At 38.3% G+C, this 18,613-nt stretch overlaps 3 protein-coding genes across 3 annotated transcripts; 2 read left to right on the plus strand and 1 right to left on the minus strand.

The window, feature by feature from the left end:
- The first annotated feature begins 1,142 nt into the window (after positions 1-1,142).
- Positions 1,143-9,609, plus strand: slc25a17l (solute carrier family 25 member 17-like). The gene is made up of 9 exons (XM_042504384.2): positions 1,143-1,505; positions 1,664-1,724; positions 2,831-2,897; positions 3,171-3,325; positions 4,109-4,225; positions 4,319-4,464; positions 4,852-4,947; positions 5,254-5,336; positions 5,435-9,609. The coding sequence occupies exons 1-9, from the start codon at positions 1,431-1,433 to the stop codon at positions 5,577-5,579; spliced, it is 945 nt and encodes a 314-aa protein (XP_042360318.1). The 5' UTR covers positions 1,143-1,430; the 3' UTR covers positions 5,580-9,609.
- dxo (decapping exoribonuclease) lies at positions 9,469-14,116 on the minus strand. Its single transcript, XM_042504383.2, has 7 exons — positions 13,892-14,116; positions 12,065-12,513; positions 11,689-11,915; positions 10,588-10,807; positions 10,330-10,465; positions 10,078-10,172; positions 9,469-9,988 (listed from the first exon to the last, which is right to left on the minus strand). The coding sequence occupies exons 2-7, from the start codon at positions 12,505-12,507 to the stop codon at positions 9,853-9,855; spliced, it is 1,257 nt and encodes a 418-aa protein (XP_042360317.2). The 5' UTR covers positions 12,508-12,513; positions 13,892-14,116; the 3' UTR covers positions 9,469-9,852.
- A 55-nt stretch (positions 14,117-14,171) lies between these two features.
- Positions 14,172-18,416, plus strand: LOC121956255 (winged helix repair factor 1-like). The gene is made up of 7 exons (XM_042504385.2): positions 14,172-14,317; positions 15,179-15,274; positions 16,463-16,605; positions 16,697-16,932; positions 17,076-17,173; positions 17,306-17,453; positions 18,124-18,416. The coding sequence occupies exons 2-7, from the start codon at positions 15,181-15,183 to the stop codon at positions 18,167-18,169; spliced, it is 765 nt and encodes a 254-aa protein (XP_042360319.2). The 5' UTR covers positions 14,172-14,317; positions 15,179-15,180; the 3' UTR covers positions 18,170-18,416.
- Positions 18,417-18,613: the final 197 nt, after the last annotated feature.

The raw sequence follows: 18,613 nt of genomic DNA on the forward strand, positions 1-18,613 counted from the left end.
ATTACTGCTGGAGATCATCATCAAGAGCTGTTTAAAGCTTAATCATTAAGTGCAGACACAGCAGCATTTCCAATTTTACAGTCCAGAGGAACTTTTTCTACTTCTTATTCTATAGGCTTCTACATTTATTTTTACAACTATAGTTACTATTTACAGATTAAGGCAAGCACCTTATAAAATATAACACTGTTAAAGTGCTCAAAGTTAAAATTACTCTCACCTCAACCAGTAAAGGTCCCATATTATGTTCAATTTCAGGTTCATGCTGGTATTTTGGGTCTCCATTAGAATGTGTTTATGTGCTTTATTGTTAAAAAAAGCATTATTTTTCTCACCCTCTGTCTGAAAAGGTCCATTTAGGTGCCTGCCTCTCAAAAAGCCTCTATTTTTGGTCAGTCTTCGACACAGCTATTCATAGTTTTTTTTAGATTTAGAATTTTATTTCAAAAATGCAAAATTAAATGAAAATAAGTAAATAATAACTTAGAAAGCAACACCAGCAAACCCAGCAGACACTGGGTTCCACATACACACATACGTCATACACACTCATGCACAATATAACACATAAACACAGCTCATCTTGTTGTTTTAACATAAAGTGCAGAAAACAGTAGACTCAAGTTTTTGATCTTCTTACAAATAAATAGTAATAAACATAAATCCTTGTCTGACTGATCTGCAATTATAGATTTTTGATGATAGTATTTCTATAGTTTAACGGAAATAACATTTTTAATGGAGGATTTAAAAAAAAAAAAAAAAAAAATCTATCATGGAGTAGACCTATGTTTTATTTATCAGTGGTGGTAGATGTTTAAATCATTTACTATGTTACACTAAGAATTGCCACATTGTTAAAATAGGAGTAAGTACAGTAGATATACAGTTGTTATTTGCAAGGTCAAGAGATTGCATTTAATAATCTATCAAAATCCGTTTAAAAAGAGAGCTGATTTGAACAATTTAGATTTGTGTATATGGAAACTAACCTAGCATGATAATGAGGTTTTTCACAAAATTCAATCAATAACCATACATTTCAAAATAAAAATCTGCCACTGCTTCACCCTCCACGTCTATAGGTGGCTGTAATGCGTCTTTTCGGCTTGTTAAACAGCAACAGAAGAAAAAGAAGAAGATAGTGAAAAAGAAGAAGAAGAAGTTGTCAACCCGGTTCCTGCCCGGTTCAGCCAATGAATGGAGACTGGGAGGAAACATTGCGCGACACTTTTCTTTCTACATTACTCCCTCTTTCTTACCGCATTTCGTCTTGAAAACACCATGAAGTCTGAGCTGTGAACGCTTCTGTAATTACGCAAAGAGCTCCGCAGGCAGGAAAACCAGACCGACCACCAGGCTCCTCTCTCCGGATCGCTCCGCGGGTACGCTCCGGTGTTTGGGTGATCTGACCGGGAGAGGCTGCAGAGATGTCCGACAACGGGGGCTCGGCTGTCGGCCTTCTGTCTTACGAGACGCTGGTTCATGCTGTCGCAGGTGCAATGGTGAGCAGAGAGTTCGTGCAGTAAATGGAGATGTCATACTGTCATGTGGAGAATGTGGGCGAGCCATTTTTTTTTTTTAATTTCACTAGCTCTATGTTAGCAATGCTGCAAAGAGAAAATAGGGAGTGACTGAGCGTTTTATCTTTTTTGTCTTTTAGGGGAGTGTGACAGCGATGACCGTCTTCTTCCCTTTGGACACAGCCAAGAGCAGGCTGCAGGGTGAGTCTGAGCTCTTATCATGTTGGACAGAGGTTACCTGATAGCAGCAACTCAGTAGAGTTGCACGAGTTTATTGTGAGTGTTACTTTTGTTTACTGGTGCACGAGAACAAGATGGCTTTTGGTTATCACGAATCAAGCTCACTACAATCTAGACACTTTAACCCTTTGAAAGCTGAGTAAAATGGTTTGATTTCTTTGAAAAACATGGGGTGGTGGGGTGACAAGTAATTTAACAAGAAATGGCCCAAAAATCAGTAAGTAATAAGTAAAAGGTTTCAAAAAAATTACTGAAAAATAAAGAGAGAAAAAAAAAAAAAGTTAAAAAACAACACTCAAATAAAAAACGAAAAAGAAAAGAAAATGACGTTAAGAAAGAGAGAGAATTAAGAGAACAAGAAATGTACTTTTCTGGACATTTTTCTCTAACTTTTTTCATAATATCTATTTATCCATCCCAGCTAATTGAAACTGATTTTCTCAGCTTCCAGTAGTTGAAATGCAAGGGAAAACTGATGTTAAGGTGATTTCCAGGTATTAAAAGGTTAAGAGAACAGCTTGGTTTCATTTATGTATGTTAATATTGTTATATATGTCCTAGTTATTTTTTTATTATGAAGCCTAATGGATGCTACATAAATAAAACTTACTTAACACCTTTTTTAGACACACACCCCGTCATGCCTTGTGTGTCTCCCTGGTTCGTTCCCCACAGTTTCTGTTGTAAAGTTGAAAAACTAAATCCTAAAGTTATCTTTACAGACGTTACAAGCTGCATTGTTGAAATAAAGACACACTCTTCCTCTCTGCCGTAACGTTTCAGCAGCGTACACGCATGTGTATAACGTAATTGTTTTGAAAAAACAAGACATGCCAGAGCTGAAAAACCCTGAGGCATACGAGTCTGATGGATTGCACAACAAATGCCTCTCAGTTCCCATACTTACGCTGAAGGCATCACGTGGGTTATTTATTCAGACTTTAGAAAGCTTCTTCGTTACCACAGAAAACACCAGCAAACAGATCTCGGCAGAGTTGCTGTAATACATTCACCTCGTCCCGGGGACATGCTGATTGACCTTTCCCACTTTTGTGTTTGTTCTTCAGTGGATGAGAAGAGAAAGTCAAACTCTACTCCCGTCATCCTGGCTGAGATAGCAAAGGAAGAAGGCCTGTAAGTTTAGTTTTCTCCCATCTTAAAATTCTGCTAAGTTATGGCTCGTTTTGCTGCTAAATACAAGCTTAATGGTTTGATTTGAACTGAGTGAAACACAGTTGCAGTGTGACTGCAGCTGTGTAAACTAGAGCTGAAACGGTCAATTTCTCAAATAGTTGTCCGACAGCAAATTAATCTGCAACAAAAATGCCAAATTATTCTCTGGTTTCCGTCTTCTCTATCAGAGTATTTGTTGATTTTCTAAATCTGACTCTCCACCACTTCTCCCAGTCAGTCTCTGTACAGAGGTTGGTTACCAGTTATCTCAAGCCTCTGCTGCTCCAACTTTGTCTACTTCTACACCTTCAACACGCTGAAGAGGCTAAATGCATCTGGACCAGGGAAGTCTAAACCCGGCAGAGACCTGCTCATGGGGGTCGTATCAGGTAAACACAGCCAAACTAATAATTGTTCACGACCTGATGGAAACCATTAAGTACTGAAGGTGTTAAAGGGAACGATTTAAAGGTGCCCTCTGAGATGTCTTACAAAGAAACAAGTTGTGTTTACATGTTAACATGCTGAAAGCATTTCCCCTTTCCAAATGCAAAAATCTGATTTTTAGAAACCTTTGATTCTGTTTTTACTGTTTTTTAAATGCGCAGATGCAACAGAGAGCATAACTTCTTATTTGAGCGGCCACGTCGCTGTTTCCTTTAGTGCTGAACAGCCAATCAAAGTGCTTGATGCACAAAGAAAACAAAGATGTGATTGATTTTAATTTTTCTAAGAAAAGATGTTAAAAAGAGCTAACATATTATGTTAACGCATTCTGCACATTTTTGATTAATCTGGCAATTAAAAAGGTCAAATTGTCAAATGTTTTGTCAAACAAGCGACCAAAAAGTCAAAAATATTCAGCTTACAAGAATATGAAACTCAGAAAAACAGCAATCCTTACAAAAGAGAATAAGTCAACTTTAAGACTGAAGGAAAAGTTGAATTTCTTTGAGCGTTGATCAAGGTATCGACTAATTGTTTCAGCTCTAGTTTACATTCATGCATTTCCTTGCTAAAAGTCTTCCTCCCTGCTTTTGTTAGCGCATTAATGCCTCCTGAAACCATCATCACTGCCACTGATAACTGCGCTGCTTTATAGAGCTACTAAAGGTCAAAAACGCCACGTGGAAGAACGATTCGAGAAAGCTAAGGATCTATTCTTCCTGCAGGGGTGGTAAATGTGCTCACGACCACTCCCATGTGGGTGGTCAACACTCGACTGAAGCTGCAGGGAGCAAAGTTCAGGAACGAAGATCTCCAGCAGACCCAGTACAAGGGCATTCTCGGTGCGTGATATTATATGATTTAACCATTCAGACATGCTTTTTTTGTTTTTGTTACCGCGCAGTTTTTAAAACCCTGCCGTGTTTTCCTCCCAGATGCTTTCTCACAGATCATAGCCAACGAGGGTGTGGGAACTCTGTGGAACGGCACTCTGCCCTCTCTCATCCTCGTCCTCAACCCGGCTGTACAGTTCATGTTTTATGAGGCCATGAAGAGGAGGGCAGGCAAGGGAGGGAAGAAGGTGAGAGAAAACGAGAAAGATATGTCGAAAAGAATAATACTGACTTAAGGCTAATCTATCAGCCTCTTCGAATGCTTAAATTGCAATTTGCTTGCTTAATTGGATAAATAATCTGCTGTATTATTGTCTTTCACTTTATTTGTAAAAAACAGTTGCGGTTTAAAACTTGCAGACTTTTTTACTTTTATTTACTGTGACTTTCTTTACAAAATGTAATAATAATTCATCCAGTAGTAACAATTTCAGTCTGAAATAAATTTCTAAACGGGCCAACTAACAGACCGACTTTGCCGTCGCTTACATCCATCAATCAAATAGTTATGTTCTTCTCTAACAGTCAGTTAAACACTAGGTATGAGTGGGTTAACTCTTTGTCTCCCACAACAGATATCCTCAGCAGAGATCTTTCTCATTGGAGCCATTGCCAAGGCGATCGCCACCACAGCGACATATCCGCTTCAGACAGTTCAGGCCATCCTGAGGGTAAATACTGTCTTACATAAAACGTCACCCTTTTCCACCTGTTGATATTCTGGTTTTTGTGTTATGACATTCATATTGTCACAATATTTGTTGATGGCAGTAGAAGGAAAAACATTCTTATCTGTGTGTTTGGACTTAATAAAAAAATCTTTCCTATGTAGAAATATAGAAAATCTGCATAAAAGTTCAATATATTCTCTCCTAATGAAGCCATTTGTAATAACTATAAATTGCATGTTAGTGTTGCAGAATATCTGTAAGAGCTCATGATCAATGACAGCTCTTCAATCTCAAACCTCTCATTAGTTTGGCCAGTACAAAGGTGACGGTAAGGGCGGACTGATTGGAAGCCTCTCAAACATTGTCTCCCTGCTGATGGACAGAATCAAGTGAGTGCAGCTTCGACACGTTCGCTGAGACAGTGGACACACTGGTGAAGACGTTATAATAGCTCATCATTAACACACATCTGTTCCCGTTATTACAGGAGGCATGGGGTTCTTGGTTTGTACAAAGGTCTGGAGGCCAAGCTGCTACAGACGGTTCTGACGGCTGCCCTCATGTTCGTTGTGTACGAGAAGATCACTGCTGCTACCTTCAAAGTCATGGGCCTGAACAAGAAACTCAAGTAGTGAACACACCTACTTGAATACAGTACTGCATTAGTACACTCGTCGTCAGTAGGTTATAATGTGTTGACACCAGGAATTCTTTCAGTCACATAAGCCAGTGGTTCTTAACCAACGGGGATTAGTTATTTTTCTCGTAATTAATTCCCAATAGAAGTGAGTCCAATGTGAATAACACCCGGCACACACTGCCTGCGTGAGCAGCGCGTGACGACTACCTCACTGAAGTGAACACAGACAGCGTTTTTGCTGCTGCAGAGCTTCCTGCTGCTGTATTGCCACAATTAAAAGCTGGCATTTCACTCATTTATGGAGCCAAGCAAGAAACCGGTTGTCATTAACATGGTCCTGCAAATATTTCACAATAAAAGCCTTGGGTTAACTAATGACGGAATTCTATTAATAAAAATGTTGTTAAAGGGCTTTTATTTTGAAATGGAAAGCAGAAACGTTGAGTTTAAACATGAACATTTATATTTTTTTATGTCTATGACAGATAAAGTAATTAAAAGGTGGTATGATGTGAAGATGTTCATCAAAATACAATTTTCACTGAAAAAACAGATTGGACAGATCCGCAGCTGAGCAGCAGTCGAGTCGCGTTTGAGCAGCGCTGCTCTAAACCTGTTTAACATGTTCGCCGAATAAAAAGTACAAAAGGTTTTGTGATGCACACACGCTGCTCATGCAGGTAGTGCGATAAAATCTTTTTATCGAGGGTCAGTGACCTAATGTGTACCAATTTAGGGGCCCTTCACACGAAAAAGGTTGAGAACCACTGACTTAAATGTTTTAATAAGAGATGGGATTGTCCCACACTTACCCAAATAATACACCAAAACCTGAGTTAGGTTTGACACTAATAATAACCTCTTTAACATTTAAAGTGCCAGTGAAATGCAAGTGAGAACATCTTTAGCTTTTGGCGAATGTTTCAGCAGCGTACAGCAGTGATGTCAAGACGAACCTACCTGAAACATGCACACCATAAGTACTCGTCAAACTGATCTGAAAGATCAAAATTCCCAAAAAGTTTTTGATAAAATAATCAAAAGAAATTTTCTATTTTTTTTTTTTCGCAAACAAATACAAATACTGAAGAGCTGAAACCAACTTAACCGTCTTTATTCAACACCTGCACAGGCAGTTTAGTAAAAGTCCTGCAGTTGTGGTTTTGACAGGTCTTAAAATAAGTGCTAGTCAGAGATAAGACCTTGAAAGACCAAGACCTTCAAAAAGTGGTCTGAGACCAAGACCAATCTGGAGTATTGCAACACTGGTGTACAGTTGCAAGAGGGATTTAAATTAAATCCTCCGCGTTTAATTGGACAAGCTAAGGCAGGCTTAGAGTTGAGCGTGATACAGAGCTGCAGAGGACTGTTGGCTCCACACACCTTCCTCACCTGTTTAGATGAGGAGGACGAGGGGGGACTGAATAAATTAGACCTCCACCACTTTGTTTGTGCACGAAAACAAAAGTTTTGCCGACTGATATCCAAACACACATCTCTGTCTTTCTCTCTCGGTGTTCCTCTGTTAGCTACTACAACGATGGTGAAGTGCGGTTTTACGTGAACGCTGTGGCTAGCTAGTCGCCCAGAGTCTCATCTGATTGGATGGACTTTTAACATTTGTCCTTAACATTTAAAAACCGCATTACAGAAAAAAAGAAAAGACAGGGTGTTTTATGTAAAAACATGTATACTGATTCTTTTTTTCTTGACATATTTGTCCTATAAGAAGAGATAAATGACCAATTAATGCGGGGACACAGGATTTAAACTTGGGAAATGTATTTTTCATTTCACTGGGTCTTTAACTGGTTACATTGGTGCAGACTGATCTTGGTTTTCTCTGCTGGTGAATCTCTGATGGATGGTTGTTAGTGATCTTACCAGCTGAGATTTTAAAAACTAAAACACATCACAGTATTTGTGAGGGAAAAGTTGACATCACATGACATTAAATGCTTATTTGCTTTCTTGCAAAGAGCAAAACAAGAAGATTCATACTTCTCTCATTAGTGGTATCTTTATATCAAAATCTCAGCGAGAAAGCGAACACCCTTTTTTTCCCAAATTGTGGAACTTTTCCTTCAACATTAGCATAGCAAATGATAATATCAATAAGACGAGCTACCTACTTATTCATGCCTTGATTTAAGCTACCGGACCATTTTTCACACACTGTCTTATAACTGTGCACTTAACAGAGTTTGATAGAAATCTCATTTTTTGCCAGATTAATGTGGTTTTTTTTGTTTAAATGTGTTGATTTAAGATGGCATTATTACACACACATTAGCAGTAGTAACAATAACGGTGAAAGGGAGAAGAGCTCCCATTCATATTTATAGACTCTTTCCAGCTCATAGGTTTTAATTTGAACAATTGTAATATATTAAGTAAAAATGACTTAAATATAAATGGGAATTGGTATCTATTACAATTTAAGAGTACATGTGTACAAACGCTGCGGTAGGTGTTAAGTGCCTATTAATTATATCTGAAAAACTGTACTATGAGCTGATGTCAATATCTGTGTCTCCTGTCTTCACGATTGTACCGGTCAGTATGAACATTTTTGTCTCAGTGTCCTGTTAGTAGTTTTGTTTATTTAGGGTTTTGCAGTAAATTTACAGTATTTGTTTATCATGCTGCTCTTTTTTCTTTTTTCTGATTTACTGAATGGGAGTTTCTGCTGCCTTTCACCTTAAACCCAGTTTCAAAGTCGATTCATCTGTTTGGTTTGTGTTTAACTGGTCGTTTAATCTGTTAACATGAGTTTTCTCATTACAAGAGGCGCTGTTTTGTAACCTCACATTTATAAGATCCTTTTAATTGTTTGTTGTGTTAATCAGTGTGTACCCAAGTTGCATGTCATAAGTTTACTGTCAATTTAACAAAACTAGAAATGACATTATTTATCAGATGAGCTCCTCCACTATTATGTTTCAGACCTTTTGGCGTCTCACACACCTGCTCTTCTCAGGTACACCATGTATGTGAGTATGGGCGAATGATCTGCCTGCTGCCAAGGGCCTCAATTACGTTTCAATATTTTTTTTGTGGGGGGGTGGCGAGCATCAAACACTTAATCCTGCATTCTGGTCATACTTTATGCACCAATTTGTGCCTTTTCTGCATGAATTCATGGTTTAAATGTCTTTAAATTTTTATCAAAGTTCTACTTTAATGTTTTTATTGAGCGGTGGGCAAATGTAGGTTTTTAATATCGAGGGAACTTAAAGGTGCTTATGGAAGAAGGACAGGAAAGAGTGAGCCAATAAATGTCAAGTAGGTACAATATTATTAGGATTTTTTTTATCATAGCAATTCAGAACCTTTTTTTAACTACAAATTACATCCCCAAACGAAAACTTTTTTATCTAATCAGATCAAGTTTTCTGTAATTTCTGTAATCTCACTTCATTGTTATTGCTGCAAAATGTTTCTAGTGGACAGAAAAGCAATTGATTTTATTATTCTAGTTTAGTTTGTATGCCCCCATGCCTAGAATAAAGGCTATATACATAAAGTTTATTATTATAAATGTTAACACGGCTCTGAGCAGAGAAATTTTTACTAACTCAGGATAAAATAAGCCTTATTTAATAGTTAAGGAACTGAAAGCTGGTGAATGTGTCACTAAAACAATAACAAAGACAATGACACAATAGTTAATGGACTATGGTGTGTATATTCATTATTGTTCTGTTTTTTCCATAATGAAAGCTTGTTTTATAAGAAAAAACATTGCTGTAATGTAATAATTATTTATTATGTGCATTCCTTTTAGATGAATTGTTATTAAGGACATAATTAAATGACTACTGCTAATGTTCTGAACTCAACAGTTTACAAAAAAAGTTACTTTTCTGTGGACACAATACTTACTTGAAGTCATCTTCATTTATTCACATCAAAACTTTTTTAAACATGTGGCTTTCTAATTTATTTCAATTAACACACCACTGTTTGGGGTTTAAATTATTATTATTATAACATAATAAAATTTGAGAAAAAAATACTGACATCAGTGTTTAACTGCTGTTTTATGTAAATTCATCACATGCAAGATGAAAAGACCATGGTGCAACTCATTTTGCTTAAATAAATGAACAAATATCAGAGGATCATGTGGCGGTGATGAGTGACACAAAAACAGTTGAGACTGTAAAAACTGTAAACATATAAAATGCCAACATATTTTGGTAAATAATCCTCCATTGGAGTTCTCAAGTAACAGCCCAAGTTGAGCATTTCTTGGTTGTAAATTAGGACTGACTGTGTGATACCTGAGCACTGGTCATCTCCTCTACATACCAGTGTCGCAGGAAGGAATACTGGGAGTCCCTGTGGACGGAGTACGTCACGTCTCTGTGCGGCTCCCAGGAGAACAGGTACACCACACTGGGAGGGAAACAACAGCAATTTATTAAATATATTTGCCTAAAATTAGACAAAAAAGGTTAAAAACATAATCTGTCAGTGCAACTCACCTTGGATTGTCTTCAGTCGCGGTGCGCTTCACAAAAGACAGAAACTCACAGCAGAAGTTCATACACACTGTCGGCCTCCAGCAGTTGTGCTCATTCTGTCAAGAATAAATACAGAAGGTTGAAAAAGTGCAAATATTTTAAGCTTTTAATTACTAATTCCCAAAAAAAATATTTAAATATTAAAATATTCATCAATGTTTCAATAAGTTTTTGATTACCAGCAGTTTATCCCTTCAAACAACTTTACTGTACCTTGATCAGATGTGAGATCTTTGAGATGGGAAAAGTGTCCACGGTGTGAACCACTCCTTCATGATCCCGAAAACCTGCCACAACACGGGGTACTCCTGGGAGAAAAGACTGGGCCCACCACTTCAGCAGTTTGAACCTGAGGAACACACCAACGACGGAAACTTAAAAACAGCTCAGAGTTGGTAAAATCGAACATCAGACAAAGAGCTTGACGGGAAAAGGTTAATGACATGATGTCTTGTGATTTTCATCATCTACCTGTGGAAGTTGCTGCGCTGTTTGGGGGTGCAGATCTCTGCAGAGGTCTTGAGCTCGACGTAGCACGCGGGAGGAGCGGGAGCGTTGGGATCCTTGTCCCGGCAGTCCACCTCACCGGAGAACAGGAGTCTGTGATCTGTGAGCCGCGTTTGCACAACAGTGCAAAAGGCCTCGTTAGTGTTAACTACGCCACCTGTGTCAGGTCGAGTGTCGACGCTGTCTAAAGGGATGGAGAGAAATGAAGTGTTAACATTTAAACAAGTGCTCATCACTGTAAGAACTTTGATATGTTTTGCATTTGTGTGTCAAATGCAATAAATTGAGACAGACTGGTATGGAGGCTCATTTCTGCCAAGAAAAGAAAAACAGATGAAAAGTTACAAATTAAAATACTCACTGTAAGGAAGTAAGACAAGTGTAAAGAGTTTTTTGTGAAAATATTCTAAATATAATGTGCACTTAAATGGATATTCATTTATTTGGTTGGGCCTTTTTTTAGTGGCAAAATTACATTTGGCGTTGCCCCCATCCAAGGCAGTACATTGCGTAGCTTCCATGTCAGTACTCCAGCCTGCTGCTCCAAACTGGGGATAAGCCGACCATCATGTACTGTAGGTAATACACTGACCTCATACAACCCCACTTGAAAAAACCTGAGCTTTTCCTTTTATTCAAAATCATTACATTTTTATTATAATTTCTAAGTCAAAAATGACTTAGATGAAATTTGGAATACAAAGTCACAACTCTGACATGACAAGTAAAAATCTTAAAGTTTTAACTTTCAAATTATAAAATAATCCTGAATAAAAACCTCAAAAGCCAAATTTTTTTGACTTGCTGTCTCATAATCAAGATAGTAAAGTGATGATTCTGTGTCTTAAAATGTTGAAATACCATTAAGAATTATTCACCTGTTGTGTTCCTTTCCTAACAGAAATGGGCTTCAATGGATGTGACTAAATATAAAACCAAATTTTTATATGGTGACACGAGGGAAACATCATAGCTGAGTTGATGTGAGGTGGTTAATATGATCTATAGTCAGTAAATTTAAAAAAAAGCAGTGACTTTAATACTCTTTCGTATAAACCTCCCTACCTGCACATGTGTATTGCTCAAACTTGTATCCCCAGTACATCATCTCTTCATGTCTCTCGGTGCGATTCTCTTGATCCCTGCGAGCAGCTTCTGTTTCCACTTCACTGATGTAAATCGTGCCCCTGAACTTGGTAACCGCCAGCAACCAGCCCTCCCGTGTCTCGTATGGAGTGGTCAACAGCTTGGTTAGATGGCCACGCCATGTCACAAAGTCGACATCTAGAGGACTGGACAGAGCAGAGGTTGAATAAAGTGTATGCATCTAACGGGAACGTCAGGTTTAGAGGTGGATGGATCCCTAGTGAGTATCCATCTGACTTAGAGCTGTTACCCTAAATAAGAGGATAAAAGAGTAAAAACAAATTCTAACTCTTACCATGATGAGGCCGTGGTGACCTTTGAATTGAGCTTCGATCTGTTGGCCAAGATCCAGCGTAGGATGTGGTCCAGCTTTTCCTTCACACATTCATCTCTCTTTATATAGCGGTCCTTGTATCCATCCTTCAGGTCAAAATCAGGATTTCTGTCAGGTTCCACATAGTATCTCATCTGCCGTCTGTCATTGAAGAATCTGCGCTCAGAGTCCAGGGAAAAGCATCCGACTTCGACAGGCTGTTTGTACACTGGAAAGTCTCTTTCATACAGCTCCCTTCTGGTGCTCAAACACCGAGAGCTGAGTGGGTTTTGCACAGCAGTTGGCACAGACTGATACTGGTGGGTGTTTGGTCTGTAGTATTTATTCTCACAGTGTTGTTTTCCATTGCCATCTCTCTCTCTTTTGTGTGCTGACTGGCGGTGTTGGTGTCTGTGCCGGTCCATTGCTACCTAGTGGAGGAAAGAGCAATGAAACAAACTGATGACACTGATGATAATTCGTATCCTCTCGACTGTCTTTGCTCTCCTGCAAGAAAAGCTCCAACATGTTCTCATCACTTGTGTTGTCACTAAAAAGACAATCTTGTTGTCACTTCCTGTCAAAACCTCAGCTTAGACAAACATGTCAAATCAATGGTTTAATCCTACTTTCATCATCTCAGAAACATTTCAAAGATTAGACCATTTCTTACCACAAAAATATCTGGGAATGTATCTATGTGTTCATAACTACTCATTTAAGACTACTATAATTCCTTTCTCTCTGGCATCAGAAAAAAAAACTCTCTCCCACCTTCAGCTCATCCAAAATTCTGCTGCCAGGACTCAGACTAGGAAACATGAACACATTTACCAATCCTGGCTTCCTCACACTGGCTACCTGTTGCTTTTAAAATACATTATCAGGTATTATTGATCACTTACACAGCCCTTCGAGGCCTCGCTCCAAGTTTCTCATCTAATCTCTTTTTGCCCTACGTTCCTTCTACGTTCGCCCTGAGATCCTCAAAAGTATCACTCGTCGTTCCAAGGACCAGATTCACATCCTAGAGCTCCCATACTTTGGAATGACCTGCATGAGGAGATCAGGGCTGCAAACTCTGTCTTGTCTTTAAAATCGCTTTTAAAAACCCACTTTTTTTACAGTTGCTTCTCAGTGATTTTACTTATGTTTTAGAACTTAATTTATCTTACCCTGTTAAACTATGTGCCTAGTGTTTGGCTCTTAGTTCATTTCATTTTCTGTATGTTTGGAAATGTGTTGTTGGTTTTTCTTTTGGAAAGCACTGTTTTGAAAGGTGCTATATAAATAAAGTTTATTATTATGAATATTAACATGTTTTAATCTGTGACAAGTGCATGATTATTTATTTGTAGTACTGTTTTCCCTTAACACTGAACACAATAGATGCTCACGTTATACTAGTTTGTAAGATTACTTTTCTTTTCCATTATGCATCTATGTACTCATGCATGAGATCAGCAGTTTATCTTATTTAACATTAAATGCAAAAATGAGCACATCACAAAAATAATGTGTCAGTAGCTGTCTGCTGTGTGTGTGCGTGAGTGTGTGTGTAAATGCAGATGTAAAGATGCAGATGTTTGTATTGTACAGCATGTGTGGTGTTGGTTGTGTGTATCTGCAATGTGTAAACAGACGTGTGCTTATGTGCATGCCTGATACATATTTGATTAATAAAGGTTTCCAGAAATACTGTTTCTGTAACGTTTTGGAAATGTTACTTCGCCACTGTAAAAAAAAAAAGATCCCATGAATACTAAAACTGCATTAGCGGTAAATTGATGAAAACCTACGTCAACGTACCTTAGTCAGCACACACAACAAAACAAGCTAACTTAACGCTAAGCTAACTTAACGTAATGCTAACGTTAAATTCCTTCCAATGCCCAGTCAGTCGGTTATAAACATTGACTCTGAGTAAACCCGATAATAGTATTTTACTGAATATTTCTTATCAACACAAAAAAGGAAAAAAAACCAAAAGGAGCATAGTGTTTTGTCCCGCTAGTTGGGTAGCTAACTAGCACACTAAGCTAACACCAAAGTACTTCCGTATGTAGTTTCTCCTCCAATCCGCGTGGTGTCAGCCGTCACGTCACTTCCGCCTGAGACGAAGGCTTTTTATAGCTGTCCTTTTAAAGCATAAGTTAAAATCTGTGAACACTTGTGTGGTGTTAGCGGGACCAAAGCGATGTGAATAGTATTATTGCTGCTTTTGGTAACGATCAGGTAAGCGTTTCAGCTAGTTTTAACTGGCCTTTATGTTCAGTGTACACAAAAAAACCGGGTCAGCTAGCCGCATACGCTAGCTAGCAAGAAAGAAAACACCAAGTTGTTTGAACCGGTATGTGTGTGTGTCCCATCAAAACGTGCAAGGGGATATATCTTTATATTTTTCTCTCAGAGCCTTAAAATTTGCATCAAAAAAACCCAAACTAGCTGAAAAAAAGGGGAGCTAACGTTACGTTGATACCGGTGTTGTGTTGAAGACTGTTCCCGTCGATATGCGTTACCCTTTCCTAAACCTGACCTAAACCCTCTAAAAATATTATAAGTATTATTACTTTGTTTTCTGTTTTTACATCTCCTGGCTGTGATAACTGGTGTGATTTTGCAGATCTGTTAAAACAACATGCCTTTTTAAACCCGGTAGCAGGATTTGGGTCTCAGGGGTTATTTAAAATAAATACAAAATAATACCATAATTTAAAAACCACTCTTTACCTCCTCATAAATAACAAACAGACCCTCATCTTAACCATCGAGGGAGGCACTTGCAAGTGGGAAACGCAATTCAATGAGGAAACACATGTCGACACACCAGTTATATTAACCCATCCAGCCAAATTTGACTGACACTCCCAATCAGAAAACGCTGGTTTCTCACAAAAGGAGAACTTTCTGGCTTCTACAATCACGTTAACAGTTTCATTCAGAAAATTTCTGCAAGGTAGAAGATATAATCTCTCTGAAAGCTCAGATAAAAATCTCGCAGGGGGTTTCAGTTGTGTCAGCATGAGAAAAGCAGCTGTCTGGGTAAACAGGTTTATTCTGCAAGTCATGAATGTCTATTACTTTTTTCCCTTCCAGGTATGAACAGAAAACGGGCTCTGATCTCAGACACTTTCAAGGTGAAGAAAAGAAGAAATGACATCCAGAAGTTTGGAGCAGTCAGTGATGGAGATGGTAGACATGATTTTTTTTTTCTTTCAGGGACAGTGCACATTAATAAATATTGCTGTAAATGTTTCGCCAAAGACAAATTTTAAACTGTTGCCCCTAGGCCAGGTGTTAAGATAGTAACCAAAACAAAAAGCATGAAAACAATTAAAAGCATGAATGAAAAAAATGACTGTAAAAATATGCTAAATGGTTTGCATGTTAAAAGCACATGAAGAAGGCTGTTGTATATGTCAGGACATAAGCAGAGAGCCAACAGACACAACAAGATATAAATATTAGCAGGCAAGAAACAGATATGCACAAGACATAAGCATTAGCAAACAGGACACAGTTATGTACAGGAAGACTTCAGGAATTTGCACAGTCAGCAATAAAACAAATTGACTCCATGCAGTGCAGATAAAATGTACTAAGACTACGTACACACATAAATACTTAGACAGCCAGACTGACGAGGACAGACAGCGAGCATGAGGAGGCTATGTATAGTATATGATATATTTTTTTCAGTTTAAAACACACAAAATAACAAAATTAGAGTAAACAGTTCAGGGAGAGACAGAAAAAAAATGAATGGCCCTAAAAACAGGGCTAAAATTTCACAGTCTTGTAAGAAAAAAACACAAAAGTTAGCACACAGATTGAGAACATAAGTGATGAAAAAATAATAAAGTATTCATGACAGCCAAAATAACAATAATTAAAAGTCATTTAAGGGAGAAAATGTGTGTAACATGTATGATAATAGATGTAAGCATGTGTGTCAGTGTGCATGTGTGTGTGAGTGCATATGTGTGTGAGTGCATATGTGTGTGAGTGCATATGTGTGTGAGTGTGCACAGGTCTTTTTGAGAGTGATTGGCTGCATGCTATTGAGAGTGAGACAAACAAACATGGATACATGCACAGAAATACGTAGAGAGAGAGAGAAGTAGTTACAAAATAGCAGCAGTTTCATCTTTTATACGCTTTCATAGAAGAACGTTTTTTGCCAGATGGGCAAAGTTATTTAATAATTTGGCATCCCTGAATATTGATAAAAACTGCAAAAGAACATCTTCGATTCCAGATCTTCAGAAAACTGTCCAGGATCCCGTGGAAACTGCCATGCGTCAACAGTTCATTCCAGTTTTATTTAAATCTCATGGTTGCATGTAAAATTCACTTTCTATTTATTGCTTCACCTCACAGGACCAACCGACATCAGATCCACCTTGGAGTATCTCATGACCCTGTTCCCCAGGAAGCTCTTCAACGACACTCTGCCTCAAATTGTTCTGAAGCACCAACTCTACAGCGTACACAGGGACAAGACTTTAGTGGACAAGGAGCTTGTAAGAGACAGCTCTCATGTTGTCATAAAGTCCATATGTCTTTCTAGCTGAACTAGAAATTACAACCCACTGCTCTTCTCGTGGTCCACAGAATAAACTGCGGGAACGAGGAGAACTGCTGATGTTCCAGCTCGGCTTCGATGCGGAAGCCTTCGGGCTGGTTTTTGCTGCAGATTACAAGGCCAAAGTGCTGGCAGGAGAGGACGGCAGAGCGACGCGAGCGACGGTGGAAAAGTTCTTGGAGAAACTGTTGTCTCCTTGCACAGAGCTGAGCTTCAGCAAAGACAAGATGCTCCGGGAGTTCCTCTTCACAGACTCTGAGATAACGTATGAAAGACAGATCTATCCTGTTTTTTTATGCTTTCAAATTTAATCTTCTCGTGCGTTTGAAGCTTTTTTTTTTTTTTTACTTTTACGGTGTGTGAAAATACATTTTCAAAGATCAGCACATACTTTTTCTCACCCTGTAGGCAGCTGGTTAAGTCTGGGGTCCTGACTGTGAGGGACGCAGGCAGCTGGTGGCTTTCCATTCCCAACTCTGGCAAATTCACCAAGTACTTTATACAAGGTGGGTGTTACGACAACGTCTCAACAGTACTTTGCTTCTCAAGTAAATTTGTCATTTGGCAAAATTTTTGACAGCGCCTTGCTAAACGGAGGACTGTTTGTTTTCTAACCTTCGTACCACTTCTCCTGTTAGGTCGTAAAGCGGTGCTCGGCATGGTGAAGAAGTCCAAATATAGTGAAGTCTTAAAAACAGAGCTAGAGGAGCGGCGGACGACTGCACTCGTGAAATTCCACATCAAATACCACATCCATGACATTGTTGGTGCAGAGCTGGTAGACAGGTAACATTTGCTTGTATACGGGTTGCTGATTTTTGAAGTGTCAATTTTTTATTTGAGGTTTTGCAGTAGGTCAGAGTTTACCCGTCAAATGAAAAGGACTTCATGCAGTTGCTCTTTCATTTCAGTAATTGAGGGTTTGGTCACTCGCTTAAAAAGCCCTGAGGCGAGACTCTGAAGTGTCTATGCTTGCGGTTGTTAAAACCTTCAAAAGCTATCCCGATAATCAGAAAATGACTTTGAAAACGCAGCTACGATTTTCTTGACGTTTTAGCTCAACGCACTTTTTTTTTGTTTGAGTTGAATTTTATGAATATTTTTTTTCTGATTTTGTATTGTGATATTTCCAAATAATTGACTACTGTTAAAAAAAAAAGTAATAACTGAATGCTTCAGGCGATAACGTCACTAAAAGTCAAGTTAAATGTTAAAATACATTTTGGGGGCAAAATTCTACATATTTTTTATTCAGTTTTGTTTATTGTAAGATTTAAATTTTTATTCCGAGTGGCATTAAAAAAGTCCTAAAAAGTCTTAAATATTATTTGCCTTAAGCTGTAGAAACCCTGTATGACTGACCAAACTGACTTATTACTTGTCTCAGGCTGTTGGAAAATCCTGCGCTGTTCGTTACATTGTAATTTACTGAATAAAGTCCTTGTTCTCTTCACAGCATACCTACAACGTCAGGGACATTGTTGCGATTCGTTGAGTCCTGAACCACAGCGACAGGACTGAGACATCGATGTCTAGTCGAAGCCAACGAGTGACTGAAGATGAGAAGATTTACAAAGCTTGTTAAAAGTGATTGTCTGAGGACTGTAAGTGAATTAATTTAAGATTTCAGAAATTGATTCTGTGCCAAATGCATTATAAAAAACCTTGTGGGTTTATGAATTGTCAATTATGTTGACATGACCTTGTCAAGATTTGATTTATCTTGTAATAAAAATGCTTTGAAATGGTTTTTTCCCCATCATATGAGTCATTACTTATGCGCACACCTTGAATGCACATTGATGTAACTGTCCTCTCAGTCTGACTTTTCAACTTTGGCTTTGCATCGAGACCTCTTTTCGCCGGTTGAAGTCTGCAATCCTCACCTCACCATCTAAAAAGAGTTGTTTTTTTCAACATTTGATAGATAATTAACATTTTCACTA

This window comes from Plectropomus leopardus, chromosome 18, assembly GCF_026936395.1.
Source record: "Plectropomus leopardus strain MGB_pleo_1.0 chromosome 18, ASM2693639v1, whole genome shotgun sequence".
Taxonomy (NCBI): Eukaryota; Metazoa; Chordata; class Actinopteri; order Perciformes; family Serranidae; genus Plectropomus; species Plectropomus leopardus.

Coding starts and splice junctions, on each gene's coding strand:
- slc25a17l (XM_042504384.2), top strand. CDS start 1,431: ATGTCCGACAACGGGGGCTCGGCTGTCGGCCTTCTGTCTTACGAGACG. Junction 1,506..1,663: donor ATGCTGTCGCAGGTGCAATG/GTGAGCAGAGAG, acceptor TTTGTCTTTTAG/GGGAGTGTGACAGCGATGAC. Junction 2,898..3,170: donor ATAGCAAAGGAAGAAGGCCT/GTAAGTTTAGTT, acceptor CACTTCTCCCAG/TCAGTCTCTGTACAGAGGTT.
- dxo (XM_042504383.2), bottom strand. CDS start 12,507: ATGGACCGGCACAGACACCAACACCGCCAGTCAGCACACAAAAGAGAG. Junction 11,916..12,064: donor GTCACCACGGCCTCATCATG/GTAAGAGTTAGA, acceptor TGCTCTGTCCAG/TCCTCTAGATGTCGACTTTG. Junction 10,466..10,587: donor CAGCGCAGCAACTTCCACAG/GTAGATGATGAA, acceptor TGTGTTCCTCAG/GTTCAAACTGCTGAAGTGGT.
- LOC121956255 (XM_042504385.2), top strand. CDS start 15,181: ATGAACAGAAAACGGGCTCTGATCTCAGACACTTTCAAGGTGAAGAAA. Junction 16,606..16,696: donor CTTTAGTGGACAAGGAGCTT/GTAAGAGACAGC, acceptor CGTGGTCCACAG/AATAAACTGCGGGAACGAGG. Junction 17,454..18,123: donor GGTGCAGAGCTGGTAGACAG/GTAACATTTGCT, acceptor TTCTCTTCACAG/CATACCTACAACGTCAGGGA.